Consider the following 22,408-nt stretch of genomic DNA (forward strand, 5'->3'; position numbering starts at 1 on the left):
GAAAACACGTTAGGAACATCAGCAGTATGAAAAACAAACGTAAAAAATTCAAGGATTTGCTGATGTGTTTGCTGCCCACTAGACACACTTCATGCCTTTATATCTCTGTTCTTAAGGTCTGCTGATTGTGAAATGTTTTTCAGATGCATAGCGTGCATTTCTGAGCAAGTTAAATATGAGATTTTGTCTTTACGGTACCTGAACTGACAGGAAAAAAAGTAAAATCAATCAATTTTGAGAAAAATAAAGTTATGGGTATGTGCTGGCTCTGTATAATAGTGGTTTAAACCACAGTCAGAGCTTCACCGCATTAATGTTACTGAAAATTGTTTACATTAATAGATTATGGAAGCACTGCAAAATTAACTCTAGAGACATATCATATGTTGCACATATCTGAAAGGAACAAAGCTTGAGTACAGGATAACAGAGTGAGCCTGGTGATTCTGAGAATTAGGAAATGCATTTTTAACTTGTGGCCTTGGTTTACATGACAACAGAATCGCTGTGAGACAATGGGAAGAGAATGCTGCAATGCTGTTTTACATTCACAATAGGACCCATCTTCTTGGTTCAGAAATTGAAGGACTACTGTCCTGACTACATTTCCTCAAATTATATAATTTTATATAGTAGGGCTGCACATAGCACATCTTGTATTTCCTCTGCATTCTTGTCCTTACCCTAAGTTTACAACTTTAGAATCTAAATAAGGAGCTTTACATAGAGTGACAGTACATTCATAGCATATACAGTACTAGTAAAATCATGTCTTATGAGTGTAGTTACTCTACTTATTAAAAAAAAAAAAAAACCTGATAGTTACAGCTGTTTCTTGCTGATAATTCCATGTCCTATTTTCCTTTTTTGAAACATAACTATTTGCTTATTTGTACCATTATTTACTCCAGTGTAACTTCAACTCTATTATTCCTACAGTTATGTACTGGCACAAAGGCACAAATCTTTGAATTCTGTGAAGGAGGAAGCCATAGAAATAACTTGGCACAGACTCTAGAGGAGGAGATTTATAATCTCAGTTTAAATAGAAGTTGTTCTAGGACTTTTCGACTGTTTTTTTTCAGTGAAGGGGATAGAAAGCAAGCATCGTGTAAGTTTTACTGAAGGTATTTGGTTGTAACACAGGAAGGGAAGAGTAAGGTACTGTGTATCTTTACATCTGTGATTCACATGAATCTACATACATACATGTAAGTACCTTCATTATTGTGAACACACATTTGTATAAGTGTGCGTGATATATATACGCATGTGGAATATTCGCTAGAAGAGCAAAATAAAAAGGAACTGCCTCTCTGAATTCCACTACATCCCACAGCAAAGCAGTCAGCAAGTATACCGGTTTCCAATACAACTTCAAATACAGGACAAGTTCTTAACATGCATAATGTGAAGGACAGTTCAAGAAATGGAATGTGTAAACTCAACACACAGGCAACGAGTTGTAAGTAAGAAAGAAATAACTCCCGCTGCTGCTCGGCATGTAGGAAATGCCTCATATTTTCCCAATCTCAGACTTGGCTTGCAGTGCTGAGCAGCCCGAGGAGAAGTTCAGAGGCAGTATGATGGCTCCTTCATTTTCCTACAGCCAAGCCCAATTGTTAAGGTCTGAGCTCCGGGCAGTGCTTGCTAAGCCTTGTACAGCAGAGGCCAAATAAATGTCTTCTGTAAACACTGCTTGCTTTGAATACAGTTAAAGAAAAAGCTTGGAAAGTTTGAATTTTTTAGGGAGATTTTTCACAAATGCATTGTATTATTTGCTACTTCTCCCATTCTTTGACTGTGCCACCGGGCAGAAGTTGCCTGTCCTCAGTCATCGTACATTTACAACCCAAAAACCGCTTGGAAAAGAGAAGCGAGCTTACTTTCTCCTTGCGCCAGCTCTCCACGATCTCGGCGTCGGTGTGACGGCTGTCGAGGGGAGCCAGGCTCTGCGACCAGTCAGCCAGCAGCCCGCCGAACCGCTGCACGGCCTCCTCCAGCCGCGCAACTTGCGCGGCGAACTCCTGCTCCGACACGGCCATCTGGCTCAGCACGTCCCGCAGGCTGCGCTGGCTCTGGAAAGCGCTTTCTTCCCACTGCTTCCAGTCCAACTGCAGGGCCTGCATCTCAGCGGCGAGGAGCTGGCATCCGCCGGCACTCGTGCTGCGCTTCGCTGCGGGAGCTAGCGTCTCCACTCGGCCGAGGCGGCCCGCGCCGATCTGGCGAGAGTCTACCAGCTCCTGCAAAGCAACATCGCCATGGTAACTGGCCACAGCTGGGAAGGGGGCCCGCCACGCGTGGGGCAGCCGCAGTGCAGGCCGCGCGTTGCTCCGAGCTGCGGTTCCAGCTGCTCCGCTTCGGGAACAGCCATGCTGCGTGCGGAGCGGCACGAGACTAAAGCACAGTCAGGAGCGGGTACGTGCTGTGTGCTGATTGCAAAGCGGTTCTGAAACCTCCATCAGATTAGGAGAGGAATAACTGTGGTTTAGATACTGAAAAATACTGCTTAGGCTAAGACTCAGAAAATAACTGTTTTGTGATGTTTTACACAAGAACCGCCGGAACAGAGCTGTTCGTGCCAGTTTTAAGAACAAAGCTGTGCTGCTCAGAAAAAGCATTCAGCAGCCTACTCATGAGCTGTGATGTGCCATAATTGGTTGCACATGTGGCTTTGTGCTTTTGGTTGTTTCTTTCTGAATTCTTTCTACAGCAGACTGTTTCACCCTTACACAAGCTACAGGAGAATTTGGTAGTTTTCAGCTTTAAAACTTGGAAAATGCAAGTATTATCCCAGTCACTATGTGCTAAAGTAATATTATTTATTCTCTTGTTAGTGTTATGAACTAGGAACTACTGTCTCCTCCCTTTCTCATATCATACATGGGGAATTTGAGCACAAAGGAGGCTAGAAACTATCCAAGCGTAAGCAAGAGGTGTGTCTATAAGTTGATCTGGCTGTCCTGAAGCCTCCTCTGGTCTGTTCACTGGCCCACTCTTATTTAGGAGCAGGCTGAAACACTGCTAGCGTAATGTAAACATCAGGAATGAACAAAGCACGAATTCTGCTTGAATGCTACATTCAGAAATGCATAACTTGCTCTCTATCAAATGCCTACGAATGGATGGACACACTGAGATGCCAGGGTAAGGAGAGTACATATACAGAGGCAACCCATACACTTCCAGTGTGTTTAGGGATAACGATCCTTGCACTATGTCATGCAGCTCCAATTCTTTCCATGTATGAGGTAGCTAACTCAGGTCTGATTGTGCTTTTACTACATTAGCTTTGTAAAGCTAAGGAAGGGAGGCAATAACACATCATAGCTTAGAAAGTGTGTTTTCAGCTCACTGAAATGTAATTTCCACTTCAAATAAACAAAGAACAAGATTGAACAGTTTTAATGCTCTGGATTATAGGTTCTGAATCACAGATGAAATTGTGATAGCTAACAGTTCTTACATTGATTTTGGCCAGCTTTTTCTGTATCACTGATGTATCTCCAGTTGCATCTGACCAGCGGTGCAGCTCTTCCTTTGCAGAATGTAGCCAGTCTGTGAATTCATGCACTGCATCGAGGTATAGCAAATGATCCTTCACAATGTCTTCCACTTTCTTCATTTTCTCCTATTGTTTAGAAGGAAAAAAACACAAAACATTAAGGTACTTAAACACTTTCCTGGCTTCTGTCCAGACTTTAATGATATAGAGAGCTGGACTACACTGTGCTACACAGAACAATGTTTGGTTTTGGTTTGTCTAGGCAGGAATGCTGGCAGAAACACAGCTCTTATTTAGAAGCAAGTCTCCATAAGTATTAAGGAGAGTCACAGAGTCCTCCCATAAGAGGGTCACAAATGAGGAGTTTAGGGTGCCAACTTCTGTTTTAGTCATCAGATCAGAAGCAGTGGACATCCCCAAGTCATCTCTCTTATACCCTTACAGGACTCTTTCCCTGGCACAAACATGCAATGATAACATGGTTCCACAACAGTATTTTAATGTAATCTTAAAGTGGGGCCAGTTTACCTTATTATAATCAGATAAAATAGTGTTCTGGTCTAGACTGGCCTTGAGTCTGACTATGTCAATTTGTTATTAAATTCATAAGAACTAACTCTCAGGAATGTTTATCAAAACTAACCAGAAGTGAACTGAGCTAATCAAATAGCTGTCAATAGCTTTCAGTCCTGGGTGGATACATAGATCTAGACCTAAGTGTCCTTAAACTAATTACAAACAGTTATGAATTAAACAGAATTTACTTTTAATTTTGAATAACTCAACATTCAAATAATTATTTTCAAAGTTAATTAGGTTCCTTCTGAAAATAATAATTGTAATTTCTTGGAGTGTTTCCTTGATGGTTAACAACTAAACAACTATGACCTAAAGTTAATCCTCAAAGTTTTTACATCTTTACACTTTTGGTGCAACAAACATGTAAGAAAATGTCCACATCTTCCTGACCTAAAAAAAATAAACATCCTCTTAAGGCAGCAAAAGAGCCTCATGGTAGGCAAACACACACCTTACTGCATTTGCACCAAAATATAACACCAGTAGAGTGAGAGCATAGGGGGAAAGAACAGTTTGAGTGGGTCTCTTCTGGTGGCCACTGTCTTCTACCAGTTTCAGTCAGTACTGTTCTCTCCCGAAGAAAAGACTGCAAACTTGTCAATAAGTCCTGCCATTACAGGAAGTGGAGAAGGGAGCAGCAGCTTTGCCTGGCACATTATCAGGCCAGTCTTGTCCCATCCTCTCTGTGTGGCACCAATTCTTTTCTCAGCCTGGTGGCCCTGTGCTGCTGTGGGACACTGCTGCCCCACAGATGATGAGTTTACAACAGTTCACAGTACTCATTATCCACAAAACAGAGGACATAGAGCCACCAGAAATGCACCACAGCTTCAGATTGGCAGGAGGAGACATTGTGTGCCTTCTGATGCAGGCAAAGTAGAGATACCTGCACCACGTACTAAGCACATGAGAAGTGCTCTGCTGGTCTTGACTACTGATTCATCCAGCCAAATAACACCCAGTGTTATTTATGGATAACACACAAACCTTGCAAACATATGTGGGTACTTCCCCTTCCTTGGCATTTACAATTACTAGATTAAGAACATAAGAAAGTTCATGCCTACTCCTTTTCTTCAGTGTGTGTTTATAAGTATGTTGCCAGTTACTTTGCCCATCTCTTTTTTAAACTCCTGATAATAATACATAACAGCAGATTATGGAAGTTTTCTTATCTCTACTTTAAAGAGTAGAGATATCACTTAAAAAACACACACACACACACAAAAAAACTACTAGGTTTAATAAACACTCTTTGAAACAGTCAGATTTGGTGACTAACATTTCTGTATTCTGTATTCCGGTTAACCATTACCTTCATTATAACCTGTGACTGCCTTTCTCTCAGCTTTCTTCAATTCAAACAAATGAATCCCACCCCTTACAGGCTCTTCTTATAACAATTCCATTTACAAAATAAATCACAAAAAATGGTCCCTTGGATTTTAAGTGCAAGTTCTGAATTCAGAATCATGCAATCAAGTTTCAGATTTTTTTTTAATCCCCCTATAGATACTGCCTTATATTTACCTTGATTGAAGTAACCTACTACCTCTTTGCCCACTTGATCATATCTTTGACAGTTCTTTTGGAATTGTCATCGGACTGTCCAAAATAGCTGAATATTATTTGCAAGAGTCACTCTGCACTCCCTTCTCCAGGTCATCAACAAAGAAGTTGAACAAAACTAGTTCCCATATAGTTTCCTGGAGGTTCCCCTAGTTGACTCTTCTTCATTCAGAAACAATCACTAACCTTTTCTTCCTATAATGTAATCAAATTTTAGTCCATCAAAGACCTTTCTTCCAATTCTGTGGTTGCTTACTTTCTCACTTTTTCGTATAGACTTTTTTTGTGGAACCTTGTCAAAGGATTTTGGAAAACCCAAGTGTATTATATCCACTCTATCACTTTTTTTTTTATTATTATTATTCTAATGCGCTCATTGACATTTTAATAGAACTCCAGCATATTTGTGTTCTGGTTTCAGCTGAGACAGAGTTGACTTTTCCTTCATAGTGTCTGGTATGATGCTATGGCTTGGCTTTAGGAGAAAAACAATACTGATAATAAAGCAATGTTTTTAGTTATTGGAGAGCGGTGCTGTATAGAGCCAAGGACATATCAGCTTCTCATACTGTCCTGTCAGTGAGCAGGGCTGAGAGGGTACAGGTTGTTGGGAGGGGACAGAACCAGAATAACTGACCTAAACTGGCCAAAGGGATCTTTCATGCCATAAAGAAGAAATGCAGAGAAAAACTTAAATGGTGAGGAACTGGCCAGGCAGGCAGCTGCTGCATCAGGACTGGCTAGGCATTGGATGTTGAGTGGTGAGCAATTGCTTGTGCATCACTTGTTTTGTTATATAACATAATATATGTGATAATTATGTTATAACTATTATCGTTTGTTTTTTTTTCCCTTCCAACCCCCTCCCCTCCCAGTTATCTCAACCCACCAGTTCTACTTCACATTTTATTTCCCAGATCTCTTTCCAATCCCAGTGGGAGGAGGAGGAGTAGCTGAATGGCTGTGTGGTGATCACTTGCCTTCCAAGTTAAACCACAACAGTTTTTTAAAGTTGTACTTTCCAGATACCATACTTACTCAGCAGTCTATATTTATCCAATACTGCCCACCAATTCCATTATTGAGTGTAGCCTCCAATGACATCAGCCATGTTCATGAGACTGCAGTTCCCCATAGGGCCTCCCTTGAAGCTGGCAGTGACACAGGCTGACAGAGTTACCACCCCGCTTGGCCAGCTTTTCGGTAATTTCTGTTTGAGCGCTTCTCAAGAAACCACAGCTAAATGCCATTTGCCCATGGGTAGTTATTAATAACTAGCTGCTTGGTTTAAGATTTCCCATATATTTAACAGAAAACTCTATCTCCTCCTGCCTGCCTGCTATGACAGAAATACGGGTGTGAGAATATCCTCAATGCCTTCAAGTGGGGAGGAACAATGCAAATTTGTGGTGCTTCTCTGGTATAGCCTTTTTGTCCCTGGGTGCACCTTTGACCTCTGATTGTCAAGTGGTCCCAGCAATTCCCTACATTGTATCCTGCTTTAGATAGATTTAAAGAACATTCTGCCATCAGCTTGAGCATCCTTCCAGAAGACTTCAAAGTCTGTATACAATTTCTTGTTCACATTAGATGGTAATTACAAACAAGATAAATCTAAGAGGGCTTGCATATCTATGGTCTATGAATAAAGCAATAAAACTATAGTAAGTATATCTTACCCCAGAAATTAAAGTGAAAAAGACAGAAGCACACAACAGGATTCCACATACTGACTTTCCTATCTTACTATAAAAAAAGAAAAAACCTAAAGATTTTTTCTAAAGAAGTAAATTCATGTGTTCTAGATTTAATGTTTCTTCCTATCTTCCTATCAGATAACTTGTTAGGTCTACTGATTTTTTTTTACTTCGGCTTTCTTTATTGTATAGACAACATATTACTTCAAATAGGTCATCAGCAATATTCTCAATACATAAAAACCCAGCAATATTTCCCATCAGATTATTAAACAAGTGTAAATTGTTTACTTCAGTCTCACAGCAACATTTGTTTCTTATTACGTGGCCTTCTGCTGATGTAAACTTTCCCAGCAGCTGAGAAGATGCAGACAATCTCAGAGCTACTGTTACTGTTCTGATTTCATAGCGGAAGGGCTCCCTGAGCTGCTCTTTCCTTAGAAATCAAATAGAGTACCTGTATACCAACTGCAGTGATTAATGACTTGAAATAACACAAAATACTAGCATATGTATTTCTGAAAATAAGATTTCTCTTTCTGACCATGTTTTCTGCTCAAGGAGGCATTCCATTTTTATCTTTCTAGGTAAATGTCTGCTAGGAATTAAAAAAAAAAAAAAAAAAAGAACTGGATGAAAATAAATCTAGAAGAATATCCAGAGTAATATTATATACATGAAACTATTATTGTGTACATGAAACTAGGAATAAAATATATGCCCTTCAATTTTCATAAACTGCACCAGTTTCAATTCCCAATATCTTTTTGCATTCCAGTGAATTTTTAGTAAACTACACGGAACTCTTTTGTTAGATTCAACTATAACAAAAGGCAAGACTATTCAAATACTTTCAGTCTTTCAGGCACTATAAAATTAAGAAAAATCAAAATTTTAGCCTTATAAAGAGTTGTTTAAAATTTTTACCTGAAATGGTGGCCTTTTCCTTTATCTTACCTTGGCTACAGTTGTGATGTCATTAAACTGTGTTTTTAGTTCTTCTTGAGCTGCTGCTCCAAAAGAATCATCCTCAGTTTTTTCATAAAGTTCTGCAGTTTTTTCAACAAGTTGCTGCAAATCACCAGAGTGATCCTCTATCTCCGAAACAATAGCCTGGAAGAAGTCCAGCTGTGCAAACTTCTCCTTCAGACCTATCTGTGGTTCTAAAGGCTGCTCCACTTTGTGATCCAGTTTCTCTAACCACTGTTCCAGCTGGCTTTTCCTTTCCAAATATTCATTCCACTGGCTGATGAGGGACTCTAAGCAGCTTACATTAAAAGAAACATATGCAGTACAGATGAGAACTTTTGAAAGGTCTAAACAAAAAAAAAGTCTGCTTATACCTTGTTACACTGTGTAGTCATCTATAATATGTTTAGAATATGCTTTTTCCACCATCCTGTTTTAGTTTTCTATGTCAGCTTAAATCCAAGCTATTCTAGAATTTCTGTGTTCTTTGGGCTACTACACATAACCTGATACAACTGCTTCTCTAGTACAGGTTCCATAAGCAATGTATCTGTCTCACACTAATGAAATACACATTTCATTGCCTAAGTAGCAAAGTAAAATTTGGAGCATTAGTGGAGCTTATTATGGTCGCAGCAATAAAACATACAAGTTATTGACAATTAAGTGGTATTCCGGTGATTTTTTGAGGAACAAGTCAGTTATATATAGTCCATTTTACCATTATTAATATATATATTAATATATATTTCATTTTTATATGAAATTTAATATTGAATATGAATATCGAATATGAAATTTCATTTATAATTTCAATTTATATATTAATATATATTTCACATCTTTCTTTACATATTGCTCTTCCTAGCAGATCTCCCAGTCTCTCTGGGACTTGTATTGAGGAATGCATTTCTGATTCCATTGGACTTAGCAGGAGTTATGACTATGGTAAGAATTTCATTCAAAATTATGATAGTCTCCCCTAATATACACAATATTTTATGACATAAATTGGGTGAAGTTAGAATAAAACCTTAAAGCATCCCATTACAAATTTCTAGATCAAATTGTATTACAGTTTTTGACTATGAGAGAAAGAGGCATCAATTTTAATTGAAGAACTCCTGTTTACCTATATCATAGCCCCTTCCATAACTGATATTTAAAACTGAGATATCTTAGCACTCAGATGTTTAAATTACAGATCTATGACAGTTTTCTGACACAGAGAAAACTTTGATGTTATTAGAAAGCTAAGGAGCTAGGATCTTGCAGAAGTCCAGTTTCTATCCAATATTGATTAGGATGATGGAACTTATATTGCTTGTAAAACCCATAGATGATAAATAGGGAAGGGCTGCTGCTAGTTTGAATGACAGAATTTAAATGTCAGATGTTCAAAGAAATGAAAGAAAGGTGGAATTTGGTAGTGAAAAAATATTTTTGCCTAGGAAGGAGTAATCAGATCTACAGATACAAAAATTGAGAACAGCCTGGTTTAGTACTATGGAAAGCAATTCAGAGATTTCAGAGGACAAAAAATAAATTTAAGTAATGTGGTCCCACATTACTTAAGAAAGAAAGGAGAAACTTGTTCTGAACAGATTAAGAATGGTGAAGGAAATAAAAAGCAACAGTATTCTAGTCAGAAATAATATGGTCTCAAATGCAGTAAAACATCAGTCTACTTTCAATTACTATATTTTATGAATATTAGATCCTCCTGCATGACATGCTAGATCATGTGAGGAATGACAGTAATCCATAGACAGCCAACACAGCTTCACCAGGGGAAGGTCATGCCTAACCAGTCTGGTAGCCTTCTATGATGGATTGATGGCATTGATGGACAAAGGGAAGGCAACTGATGCTATTTACCTGGACTTGTGCAAGACCTTTGACATGGTCCCCCACCACATCTTTATGTCCAAATTGGAGAGATGTGAATTTGACAGGTGGACTACCTAGTGGATAAGGAATTGATTGAAAGGCCACAAACAAAGGGTGGTGGTCAATGGTTGTATGTATGTACTGTAGTTGGAGGCTGGTAACGAGCGGTGTCCCCCAGGGAACTGTCTTGGGACCGATGCTCTTTAGCATCATTATCAATGACATTGATGATGGAATTGAGTGCACCCTCAGGAAGTTTCTGATGGCACCAAGCTGAGTGGTGCAGTTGACACAATGAAAGGAAGGGATGCCATTCAGAGGTACCTTGACTGACTTCAAAAGTGGGCCCGGGAGAATCTAATGAGGTTCAACACAGTAAAGTGCAAGGTTTTGCACTTGGACCAGAGGAATCCCAGGTGTATACACAGACTGGGAGGAACAATCAGTGAGAGAAGCCCTGCAGAGAAAGACCTAGGGGTCCTGGTTGATGAAAGAGTGGACTCCTATGTGCTGTAAGGTACTACTCTTTGGTGCTAAGCAAGGTGTCAGGGTTTGACCTGTGTTTTTCAGTGAGTTTTACCTCTGCCAGCTCATGGATGTGCTGATGATGTCATTCCATACATCCTTCAGTTTTTGCAGTTCTGTTTGTATCACCTTTTGTCCTTCCTCACTGCTGCTTCTAAGTGCTTGTTCTCCTTTGCCAATAGCCATGTTCAGCTTAACTTCACCATCACCTTTGAGTAAGAGGATCTCCTGTGGAGCAAAATAAATCAGAATGTTAAGTGTGATCTGCTGTCAGCTGAAGGCTGTTATTCTTCCAGCAGAGGACACCATTTCTGAACTCATTTACCCTTGAAAAACGTGTCCAGTATGAATTCCTAGGCATCTGTTTTTCTAAGTGTCTATCCCTTGTTATGTGCAAGGAATCTGATGGCTTTCCCCACAGCTACACAGGTATTTCACTGCACTGGTCATCCTAAAATATTGCTTACATTGCAGCAGATAATGAGGAGGTCAAGCACTGTGCTGAAAGGTAGCAACACACAGCTTGACTAAGTCTCAAGAGCCCATAGTGCTCTATATTGATGATCTTTCCAACTGATGTCTATCTAGCCTGTTCTAGAAAACCTCCTGTAATATATATATGCCACAGGCTTTCTAGGTGAATAGTTTCAGGGCTTTCTCCATTAGACAGATTTTGAATCTGAATACACACTTTCATAGTTGGTTATTCTTCATTAAATGTAATACCTCGCATAACTCTCCATGAAACTTCATCCTGTTTCTCACATTGCATCTCCCAGTTTGTTAAGATGGTTTTAAATTCAAATATTTTTCATAACAGTGTAAAAAATAGAATACAAAACCATTCCTCTTCCATTGATGTGGCCCTCATATAGCGTTAATCTTGATGATGCATAAAGTCCAGTCCTACCATTCTTTACCTGAATTTGTGCCAGTCGTCGCTCTAGCATGGCTTTGCTACCAACTGTACTCTCAGCCGAGGCCAGTTTTTCTTGAACCTCTTTCACCCATGACCACATGCTCTGTAGTGCCTCCTCCAAAGTGAGGTGCTCCTGGAGTGCAAGTTGACAAGTTCGCAGCTTCTCCTTGACAGTTTTGACCATGTTTTGATAATTGGTGAGATGTTGAGAGGCCAGGCGCACTTCCCTTCCTGCACCATGCCCTTCCTCATTTAAAGCCTGTGCAATTTGGGCCAGCTTTTCACAAGATTCCCTGAAAGAAAGAATTGAGATTGCAAATCAATTTAAAAAAGCATATGACGTTGTTATAGCAACTGTGAGAAGTTATGAAGACTGTTCATATAATCACATACTCCATCAGTGTTAGAGATCCTGGTTAACAGAAAAGTTAGCTGGAAGAGATTTAAAAGAAATATTATATACTGATTCATATATTTACTTGTGAATAGGGCAATTTATTGCAGATTTTGATGCTCCAAATTATGACACTGAAATCTTTCTTTTGCACATTTAAATAAAAAGCTAAATTATTTTCTTTATGGCTCTCAGACTTCCAGTTCTGAATGAGCTACTACCTTTCTGCACCTTCCAAAGCTTCTCAGCAGTTTATAGACTTTGACAGGCGGGAATGCATGATGGAAAGGTCAGGCTATTTGTCCAGGATTAGATACTGAATCTGGGATTGGGTAGAAGGCTCAGTAAAAAGGATTAAAACTCTGGCCTTACACAGCCTCAATTAATCTCAAACTACTGGACCACCCTTCCGGATATCCTATGATTACAGGAATTTACATCAGACCAAAATGTCTTATATCAGGCTCAAGTAGACAGGTCGTGACTGGGTGCTTCCTTTTAGCATACTGTGAGGCATGAACTACTTGACTACTACTTGAACTACTTTACTACTATTTCTTTTATATCTTGACAAACCTAATAATAATAAAAAAAAAAAGTTTGAAAAACCACAGTGTACTAAGAATAGCAATTACTTCATCATCCACTGGCTAGGTCTGAATTCTAGAAATATTTCCCTGTCAGTGCAGATGATATTTCAGCTCTGAATACAAATTCAACTACTACAGATCCAGCTAATCTGGTTGGATATGAATTTCACAGGACAGAAAGAAAGAAAATTTTATAATATGTTAAGTTGCGTTTTTACTATTCCTTCTACTAAAGGTGATGTTTCTTGTTCCATGTATTATTGAAGTAAGATGTATTTTTCTTAATGAGAAATGTGTCTATATAGAATCTGGAATTGGCTTGAAATTCAGATTTCCATATATCTGGATGATTCAGAGCATGTTGCAACAATTCTCTCTTTCACAGTTGCGTTTTATCCAAACAGTTCAATTTCAGTGTTGCTTTATCAGAGGAAAAAGTAAGAGTATGTTAAGAAATGTACCTTGAAGCCAGTAACTCTTCCAGAAACTTTTCCACTTTCTGCACCTCCTTTTTCTTCTCAGGGATAAGCTCTTTGATCTCTCCTAATGCTTCTGTGCTCATTCTTTCTTCCATATCATGTATCCACAGGCTGAGTTTCTTGTGTTGTTCTTCAAAGCTACAGAATAGATAAATATTCCCTTAAAATAATTTCTTGAGGGGAGTAAAGTTAGTAAGAAGTTAACTCAGTTCTTTCAATATCCACAAGACTGAGAAAACAAAGCTAGGTATCAATTTCATTCTTAGCGAATAGGAGTTGTACAAAACATAATTCCACAGTGACTACTAATCTAAAAATATTCAGCAACTCTCTAAAAACGTTCAGGAAAATCATGGGAACTGCATGAGAAAAGTATCCTTCAAAATTTAAAGTGGCAGTACTTTTATTTATTACTAGGCTCAATAAAGACAGTAAAAAAGAAAGATTTTCCCAAATCCTCATCATACTATTGTCCACAACAAACGAACAAACAGGTAGAAATGGGCTTTTACTCAATATTGACACATAAAATACCTGAAGTTTTGTGTTGTCAACTTCACTGACAAAATATAACTGGAATCTGGAGTGCTCAGAACTCAACTAAATATGCTCTGAACCCAAGTCCCTGTTTGTAAACTTTTTACTTATGTGAAGGCATATTGTCTCATCTTGATCTCTTACCCATTATTGCTACACTAACTTTGCTTTCAGCTAGCAGCAGTTTTGAATCTAATTATACCTAAAAGCATTTGAACTCTCAAAATTCCAACTAAAAGTGCTAAATTAAGAATGTTTTCTTGCTAGCTTTTTGGGAAATATGTTCATCTGGAATGGTGTAGAACAGGCATATGCTGTGTAGAAAGCACACACTATCTTCAAACATCAGGGCAGAACCTGAAAGCTCATTACATCTTTTCATTCCAGGAAACTGTATTTAAATTGCTGAGATTTCAACTGTATTTTTGGGATCACATGAGCTACACATTTTTTCCTCATACATAACCTGTTTTTTGTTTGTTGTTAAATATTTCCAAAGAAAAAGAGCAAACAGAATTAGAGTAACAGGAAGTTGCAGTTGTATTTCTATAGCTTGAAAATTTCATGCAGTCTATCTGCAACTCACCTTCCCAGGTGTGAGGCACAAGTTTCCAGGGCCTGCTTATCATTCAGACACTGACTGAGGAATTCTTTGAAGTTCTGATTAGACTTCGTTACTTGCTCCTGAATATGGGTCACAACTGGTTGAGGTAAGCAAGTGTACAAGTTTTCTCCTTCCTTGCAGGCAGCATCTAACTTGTTTTGCCCCTCACTAAGAGAATTGAGCACACTCTGTGTGATAAAAGAACACTGCTTAAACTTTCAAGACTTAATAAAGACAAGCAAAATTTATATTAGAAATTGTTCAATTTTAATAAGCTGAGAACCAGGTCTGGTGAGGAAAAAATTCCAAGTGGAGAGTTCAAATAAAGTGTTTTTTAGTGGTACAACAATTCACAAAGCTCAATTTTCCTATCACAAAGCAGTTTTGTCTTCTCTGAAGTAAGCTGAAAATAATAGGTATTTCAGAAATTAGGGCTGTTTACATTAGCTATCTGCTCTGTTTCTTCTCTGTCCCAGCAAAAGATCAATACAGACTATATTTGACACAACAGTGTTCATCTGAAGTACTAGGTGTAGGAAAGAATAGGAAAAGAGAGAGAAAAAAAAGAATGCAAAACAAACAAAACAAAACAATAAAAATCACAAATGAGAATGGTTCAGTTATATGTAATCTTTAAAGACTGATCTTTCAGAACAGTAAACAATTTCCACTCTATTTCCTCTACAGTATGCATTGCTGTGTTGATCTATTCTTATATTATTTTTCAGAAATAAAACCAGTGAGTACGATAGTTTCTACAAATGATTTAAGAGATACAATTTGATATATATAGTTATATCATTAATTACTGTTTTTTGATTTGTTAACTATACCTGCAAATCATGCAGCTTTGCCTCTATGGCTTTGCTATCTCCAGACCTGTCAGATAATTCTTTTACTGCAGCCTTCACATCAGAAAACCATTCCTGGAATTCTTGCATAGAATCTGTTTTAATAAAACAGAATAAAGATAATACTTTTTTTACAAAGCAGCGTTATCACAATACTGTTGATCCAGCTGTCTTTTCCACTTCATTTATCCTTCTGGACCCCTGTGTAAAAGCATGAACCTCACTGTCTTCAATGACCTTGGGTAGCAGGATTCACTTCACAAAACATCCAAATGCAACAGTCGCACTGGGCTTCTCTTTATGGTGGGTGGGAAAGACAGACAATTCCAGGCTACTATTTATCCCAATTTAATGCTAGAAAAACATCTAACATTAATATCTTAATATCTAAGATATAAAATTGCCTGCTTCTCCCCACTGATTTGTGAGGAAGCCCAGGAACTACTTCAGATGGGGACTTACTCTCTCCATTTGGCTAAATAAATCTCCAACTGGAGAATACTCAAAGTGTTTGTGTGCAGTAGACATCAATACTAAAGCAGGAGAATCTGAGGATATGAAGCAGCAACATACATAGGTATTGAAGAAAAGCGAGTTTGCCTTTCAGAAATATTTTAAGTTGAATTCTGTTTTTGTAAAATGCTTTGTTTCATAGCAAATGGGAAATGACAATTTGTTAACTTTTGAAAGGCTGCATACAAAAATAACGTTATAATTCCAAATGACATCACTGGAAACTCAGGCAGGCTCCAGAATGATTCACGACTGTGGGCTAACGGTTTGTTAGCAAGCCTGAAGACTCACAGAGGAAATGTTTTTCCAAGCACTCTTGCATGTTGGCCTGTGTTCTGGAACAAAGCTGATTCACAGCTTCATACTTCTTTATTAGTGAAGTGACAGTGCCACCAAGAGTTTCTAGCTCTACAGAATGATACTTGCGGCACAGCCTGTTGAGGTTCTCACGGGTTGAATCAATGCTGCTCTGTTGGAGCTGCAGGTCTTTTTGTGTTTCCTGAAAATGAAGTTATAACACAAATATGACATCTGTAAAGAAACAATAAAGTCCTCTACTTTTTCAAGCATTCTTGCTCCTTCCTTATGCTCTTTCCTTTTATGGTGTATTACAAGTACTAATCATAATCAACAGAAGTACTGGATCAAGCTTCCTGAATTTTCCAAATGAGATGAATTCTTGAAACTAAAGAGTCAGCACGAAAATATGAAAGTGCTATTTCATGTGGCTTAATATTTTATTTTTAAAATAATAAGTGTACATGCATGTTGAATAACAATACTAATTTTCAACACAGTTTGTAGTTACGCCTGAGATGCACTATGACATTGGAATGTACTGGGACTTCTGAATGAAAGGAAGTTTTCATCAGACTAGAGAGGAATATTCATCATCCAATTAAATTTGAATTGTCTGATATATCAGCATTAACCCAAGCTCATAATGGAAAAAATCTGAACATGGTTTGTCACAAAACATCTTGTCACCTGTAAGATGTGTACTTTTTTTATTAAGTGAAAATGAAATATAAAGCTTAACTGTTGTACCCAGCTAGTAAAAATTCCAACAAAAAACGAAGTTCATCTCATTAAGATAGAAGTATATTCACTTTCTTCAGCACTGACCTTTACTAGATTTAGAGATTCAGGGTCCAGGTTACGTGAGCATCTTAAAAGTGTCTCTTCCGTTTCTGTTAACCAGTGTGTCATCTTGTCAATAAACTTCTGTAACTGCATCTTCTGAGTACTGAACTCTTTTAGTGTCTCTTTTGCAGTCTGTGACATTTCTTTGGCATGTTCCAGTTTTTGCCTTAAATCTGACTCTATAAACTAAAAGCAAAGCATTAATTTTTAAAACATTCAAATTTTTTAAAAAATATATTAGGAGAAGTGAAAATCTATTGAATAAAGTAGAAGGTAGGAAAGTTACACACTTTAATAATGTGTTCCATATCTAAATATGCTTACACAAATATAAAATGACCATTCAGGATCAGATCTTAGGTATACAGTGATCCAGAAAAGGGATCCTAACTTCTGAAAAGCCAGAATGCAAGCTGTTGAATTATTATCCATGTCTGAAAAATTAAACGACTGATCTTTCTATTACTAATTTGCCATATATAAAGAGTATGAGTACCGCTAACATAAATACAACTAGCTCTGTAAAAAGTATCTATTAGTGAGATACAAGAACTCTGAGGTTTAAAGAATCTCAGTGTAAAGCAGACTAAGATTGAAAACAACACAAAAAATCAGTTAGAATATTGCCCATAAATAAGTTTAAACACTGCAAAATACAAAATTCTAGTAAATGTTAGCTGTACACATTTTACCAATAAAAAGTAAACTAAAAAGTCACAATAAGTTCATATATACAACTGTTCTACTGTACATATGTACATTTTATTGTATTTATCACATTCAGCAATTAGATATTGCAAAATAACACGCTCCAGGTTTTGTTTTATGAGTGATATTGATATTGAGATATTCAATTTATTATAAACATTATGATTAAATCTGAAGCTTCTGAACCTCTCACACAAAGGACACCATTTAGGAGAACATAAGCATTTCCACACAATTTGAACATCTTCAGACTACAGCGTTCTTGAGCTGTATCTGTTTAGCAATTTAGGCTAATGTTTGTGATCACTGCAAAATATGGGCAAGATATGAGTGTAAGATTATGTTCAGTTAAAATTTGATAAATATTTTAAAAGTTATTATCTATTATGATATTTTCCTGGAAATATCTGTGGAAATCACAGAAGTCAGTTTATCTTTTAAAACTTCTAACATACTGAAAGCTTACGGTCTTACATACCAATTTCCTTTTGAAATCTAACATCCAAAATAGTCATACTTTGGTTTTGCATATGCCCAAAATATGGACCTATGCAGTCACAAAAGTTCAACACCTCACTTTTGGTGACATGTTTTACTCCACTTTAGTAACAGCTAGTTCAGTGCATTAATTTCAGACTACTACTTCAGACTTCTGGTTTGATAAATACACATACTTCCACTGCATTATAATTATTTCAGGAAGGCAAAATGTGTTTGCGCTCATATATGATTTGGCTTAAGGTTGTACAGTGTGGAGATTATCTGAATCAGATTTGTTCAGCTACCTTGTGAGGTACTTATTCAGTTTTGACTTCATAAAAATACTTTTACAGCTCTAATGTTCAATTACTTTATGGCATTTTTCAGAAAAGTCTAAAATGAAGAAACGTGGAAAAAAAAAGAAACATACAACAAACTGATGCCCATAGAAAGTGTTGTATCTGTCACCTTCAAAGAAGAAGACAGTAGAGGAGAGACAGAAGTTTCAAAAGGAGTTTTGTCTTAGCCATTTGAGCAGTCTGTGAATCACAAGAACTTTGTTTTACCTGGAGATCTGCAGGAGGCTCTTGACTATGAGTCAGTTCTTTGAGTTCTGAAATTTTAGAGCTAAGCTGCTCCAACTTCTGTTCTTTATCCTTGACTTGAGACTGTCAAAGAGATTTAGTCAAAGTTTCATACCATACTATAGGGTTTAAGATCTTCAGAAGACTGCTGAATTAATTGTTACATTGCCTTTCATTTTACCAGTATTTAGCAAGTAGTAGCAAACACAATTCTATTAGTTTCCTTCTCTAAAACTTTCCTATTTCTTTTCTTTCATTAGACTCACTTCAGAGATTCTTTCCTCTATATCAAAATAATCATACACATTTTCAACATTTAAAAGGCCTTGATAGTTTTAGTATCATAAATAACAAAGCTGAATAAAAATGGCAATGTCATTGTTTATTTCACTGGAAAAATTTACTGTTGTTGTTAGATTCCACTTAATGTCACGCACAGTATAACACATGTTCCATCTGGTTTTAATTAAAGAGAATGACTCAAAAAATAGACACAGAACTAAATGTCAAAAATTAAAAATGAGAACTAAATTAAAAATGCTGTTATATACACACTCACACATCATGATCTTATATTTATTGTAGTCATATAAATTGTAAAGAAATTGTAAAAAAATATTGTATGTATTAAAAAAGTAATAGCACTGTGAAACAGAAAATCATAATTTGTATAACTGTAGTTTTGAAGTATTAGGCAAGAAATCAGGGGGTTTCAGATTACCCAGACTTTCGTTCCATAAAAATCAAACAGGACACTCCAATTAAACAATTGGACTCCGTATTCCAGGATTAAACTATTTCACTTCTGCACTGGAATGGCAGAAGTTCATGTGGCCCCAGAAGAACCTTCCAGTAGTATTTTGTGCTAGAAACATATAACATTAGCTGACTAATTGAAAATGGAGTACTGCTATGAATTGTATGCGAGGTACACTCATTTGTTTCTGTCCACCCTTATCTATTTCTGATTGCTAAATGGCCCTTGTGAAAGACAGCAGAAAAAAATGTGTTATGGCCTGTGCATTCTATGTCTGCAAATCTATGCACAGTTCTGATGCCTTCTGCTATTCTGTCCCTCCTCTGAATCAGGTACACTTGGGGTTTGGGTGTTGTCTGCTCTCACTTCAAATCAATTTTAATAGTAATTAATTTAGGTAGTTTAACTGTTATGGTTGTCAGAAAGATATTAGACACTGTCCTTGGGAAAACACTGATTTAGTACCATTTAATCCTCTGTTGTGTTTATTGTACTTCTTAAGGACATTATTTCAGATGAAGTAGAATATTACTCATTCTATGGGTGATCCACTGTACATTTTAAGCCAGTACTGGCAGAACACTTCTTGAATGCAGGTTATCCTTCTAGAAGTGTTTAACACTATTAAGAAAGAAGGGCATCACATTACTGACATTAAAATCTGTACCTCAGTCCACTATAACTTTTAGAATACAGTCTGGAGAATCTACATTCTAAACTGAGATTTTAGAAATTCTCTGGTTAACTTCAGATGAAGTTTAAAATTTCCAACAGTTTCTATTGGAAAATAGAATTCAGCCATAATTCAGTCCAATGCCATGCTTTTTGAAAATGTTTACATTGTAAAAACACGTAGTCATACAGAGCTAGAGAGAAAATAACTTAGGTGGAGTAAGATCTATGCTATTCTGGTTTCTGCTAGAAGCAGCCAGCTTCAGAAAAGGGCTGGAGTCTCATCAGCCAGCCACTGCATTAGTGATACCACTGCTTGCACAGGGAATGCACTAGTCTACAACAGCACAGCATTATCTATGTGCCTGATAGCACTTGAGAATTTGACCCAGAACATTTTTATTGGCAGTTTATGAGTAAGCACCTGAAAGTCTTTCAGGATGACCTCCATTCTCTGACTGTTACTCAAGTTGCTGATGCCTTCATTCAGATGAGAAATGCACTTTGTGCACCATCCATCCATTTCATCTGCAATTTTCAGGATGTCATCCCATAGAGACACACCTGAACTCAGCCGGTGTATGTTGTCATCAATCCTTTCTGACACCTTTTAAGACAGGAGAATACATCAATACCATTCAAAGATTACCTTTCCATTTCTTTATTTTGAAGTCAACTGTACGCCAAGCGCATCAGAGAACAACAGAAAGCCAAGGCAAATTATGATTTCTAATTGTAATTTAGTTTCCTGGATCATAAAAGGAACAAAAATCATATGTATCTATTTCTAAAACATTATGGTTTTTGCTGAGTTTTATATTCAAATAAACTGTTTTTAAAACAGCTACACTTACCTTTCTTATGTGATATAAGAATTTGTTAACAAAGCAGTATAAATATGAAAAGGTAAAATATTAGTTTATCTGCTATAATGTTGTCTCTCAATGCAGGCACATCTTTTCTGGTCCAGCTTTCTATAGGTCACTGCTTTTTATTTTGTCCAATTTTCTTGAATGAAGTAATACTGGCAAGAATACAATCCGAATTTACACTCGTAAGCATACACTGAGTAAATCTATAAATATATGAATCTATATTATCTACACTCATATTTTTTAAATATAGGAAAAATATGTCACGACTGTGACTACAGTGAGTATAAAATCCTTACAATTAACCCTTTAAGATATATTTCAGAATAAACTTTACTAAACAATTACACTTTTAGATGCTAAGAAAATACAAATACTGCAACCTTTGTTTAACTTGTAAACAGTATTCCATGTAAAAACACCAGATTCTTACATCCAACCATTTGTCCACTGTTGAGTTCATATCTGTTTTCACCACAGTGCAGTCGCAGTTTTGCACTTTTTTCAGTTCTGCTAACAAATGTTTTCCTTTATTGGTAAAAGTATCCAGGTCCTTTTGTTTATCACTCAGATCATTCTTGGCAGCTTCGTGCTGTGGACATAAATATGTGCTTGTTTAAGGAAAACTTGAAGAATGAAAGAAAAAATCCAGGTCTCCAGACATCATCTCTCAAGCTGGGGTTATACATATTATACAGTTGACGATTCTCATTCAGCATAGTATCTATCTTATGATATCTAATGCTTAATTATGTCACAATATACAAATAATAAAATTTTAGAATTGATCTTATAAGATCAATTATCACACAGATTGGAATAATAGATTTCAGATTTTCCCTGCTAAATAACAAGTAATCAATGGGACTTTGGGCAAACAATTTTATTTAAGTATTCTTTTATTCTTCACAGTCTACACATCTAAAATTGAAGAGTAAGATCACCTCACTGAATATTTAAAATTATATATTATATATATATATTACAGATCAGTGTTAGATTAGCTACTAATCTGGATGCAAAATTCCTAGGTTATTATGGTAGGAGTTGTGTAAAATACTTATTGTGCTCTAACTATTTCAGGTTTAGTTTAGGCTGCCATTGAAGTAGTAAGGCATTCTCCACAGCAAAAGGCTTATTTTAAAGAGTGAGATCACATGGAAGTTACATGTATTTGACTGACAAGCTATGTTCCATCTTGCAGTTCTAGTTAAAATGTCCATTAAAAAGATGCTTTTTAACTTATAATGAGGTGTGACTGAAGAATTTTTAATTAAGAGCTTAGTAGGCTTTGAAATAAAATTACTTTCCAAATTGGTGGAAAGAATTTAACTCAAAACTCTTTTTCCTGACAAGCTAGATAATGATTTATAATGTTAAGAATATGATTTAGTGAAGTGAATGGAATACAGGGATCCAGGTTCCTTATCTTTGCTCAATGGCCGGTGCCAACATTATATCCCTTCAAATAAGAATCTTTAGGGAAAGGGACAGACATGAGTCACACATATCAGGAAAAGAGCCAGATTTGCATTTGAGGAAGCAGCAATACTTTCTCCTGTGTCATGCAA

General features: G+C 36.9%; 1 protein-coding gene across 1 annotated transcript in view; it reads right to left on the reverse strand.

Moving 5' to 3' along the window:
- The window catches only part of SYNE1 (spectrin repeat containing, nuclear envelope 1), a 250,326-nt gene that overhangs the window by 156,433 nt on the left and 71,485 nt on the right, over positions 1–22,408 (reverse strand). The window contains 13 exon segments of the mRNA XM_040697338.2: positions 1,887–2,243; positions 3,467–3,631; positions 8,308–8,617; positions 10,790–10,962; positions 11,655–11,946; positions 13,099–13,254; positions 14,240–14,445; positions 15,091–15,203; positions 15,913–16,120; positions 16,747–16,950; positions 18,519–18,620; positions 20,390–20,572; positions 21,271–21,429. Of these exon segments, the coding sequence (XP_040553272.1) occupies positions 1,887–2,243; positions 3,467–3,631; positions 8,308–8,617; positions 10,790–10,962; positions 11,655–11,946; positions 13,099–13,254; positions 14,240–14,445; positions 15,091–15,203; positions 15,913–16,120; positions 16,747–16,950; positions 18,519–18,620; positions 20,390–20,572; positions 21,271–21,429 (2,628 nt within the window).

The sequence above is a fragment of the Gallus gallus genome, chromosome 3 (genome assembly GCF_016699485.2).
Source record: "Gallus gallus isolate bGalGal1 chromosome 3, bGalGal1.mat.broiler.GRCg7b, whole genome shotgun sequence".
NCBI lineage: Eukaryota > Metazoa > Chordata > Aves > Galliformes > Phasianidae > Gallus > Gallus gallus.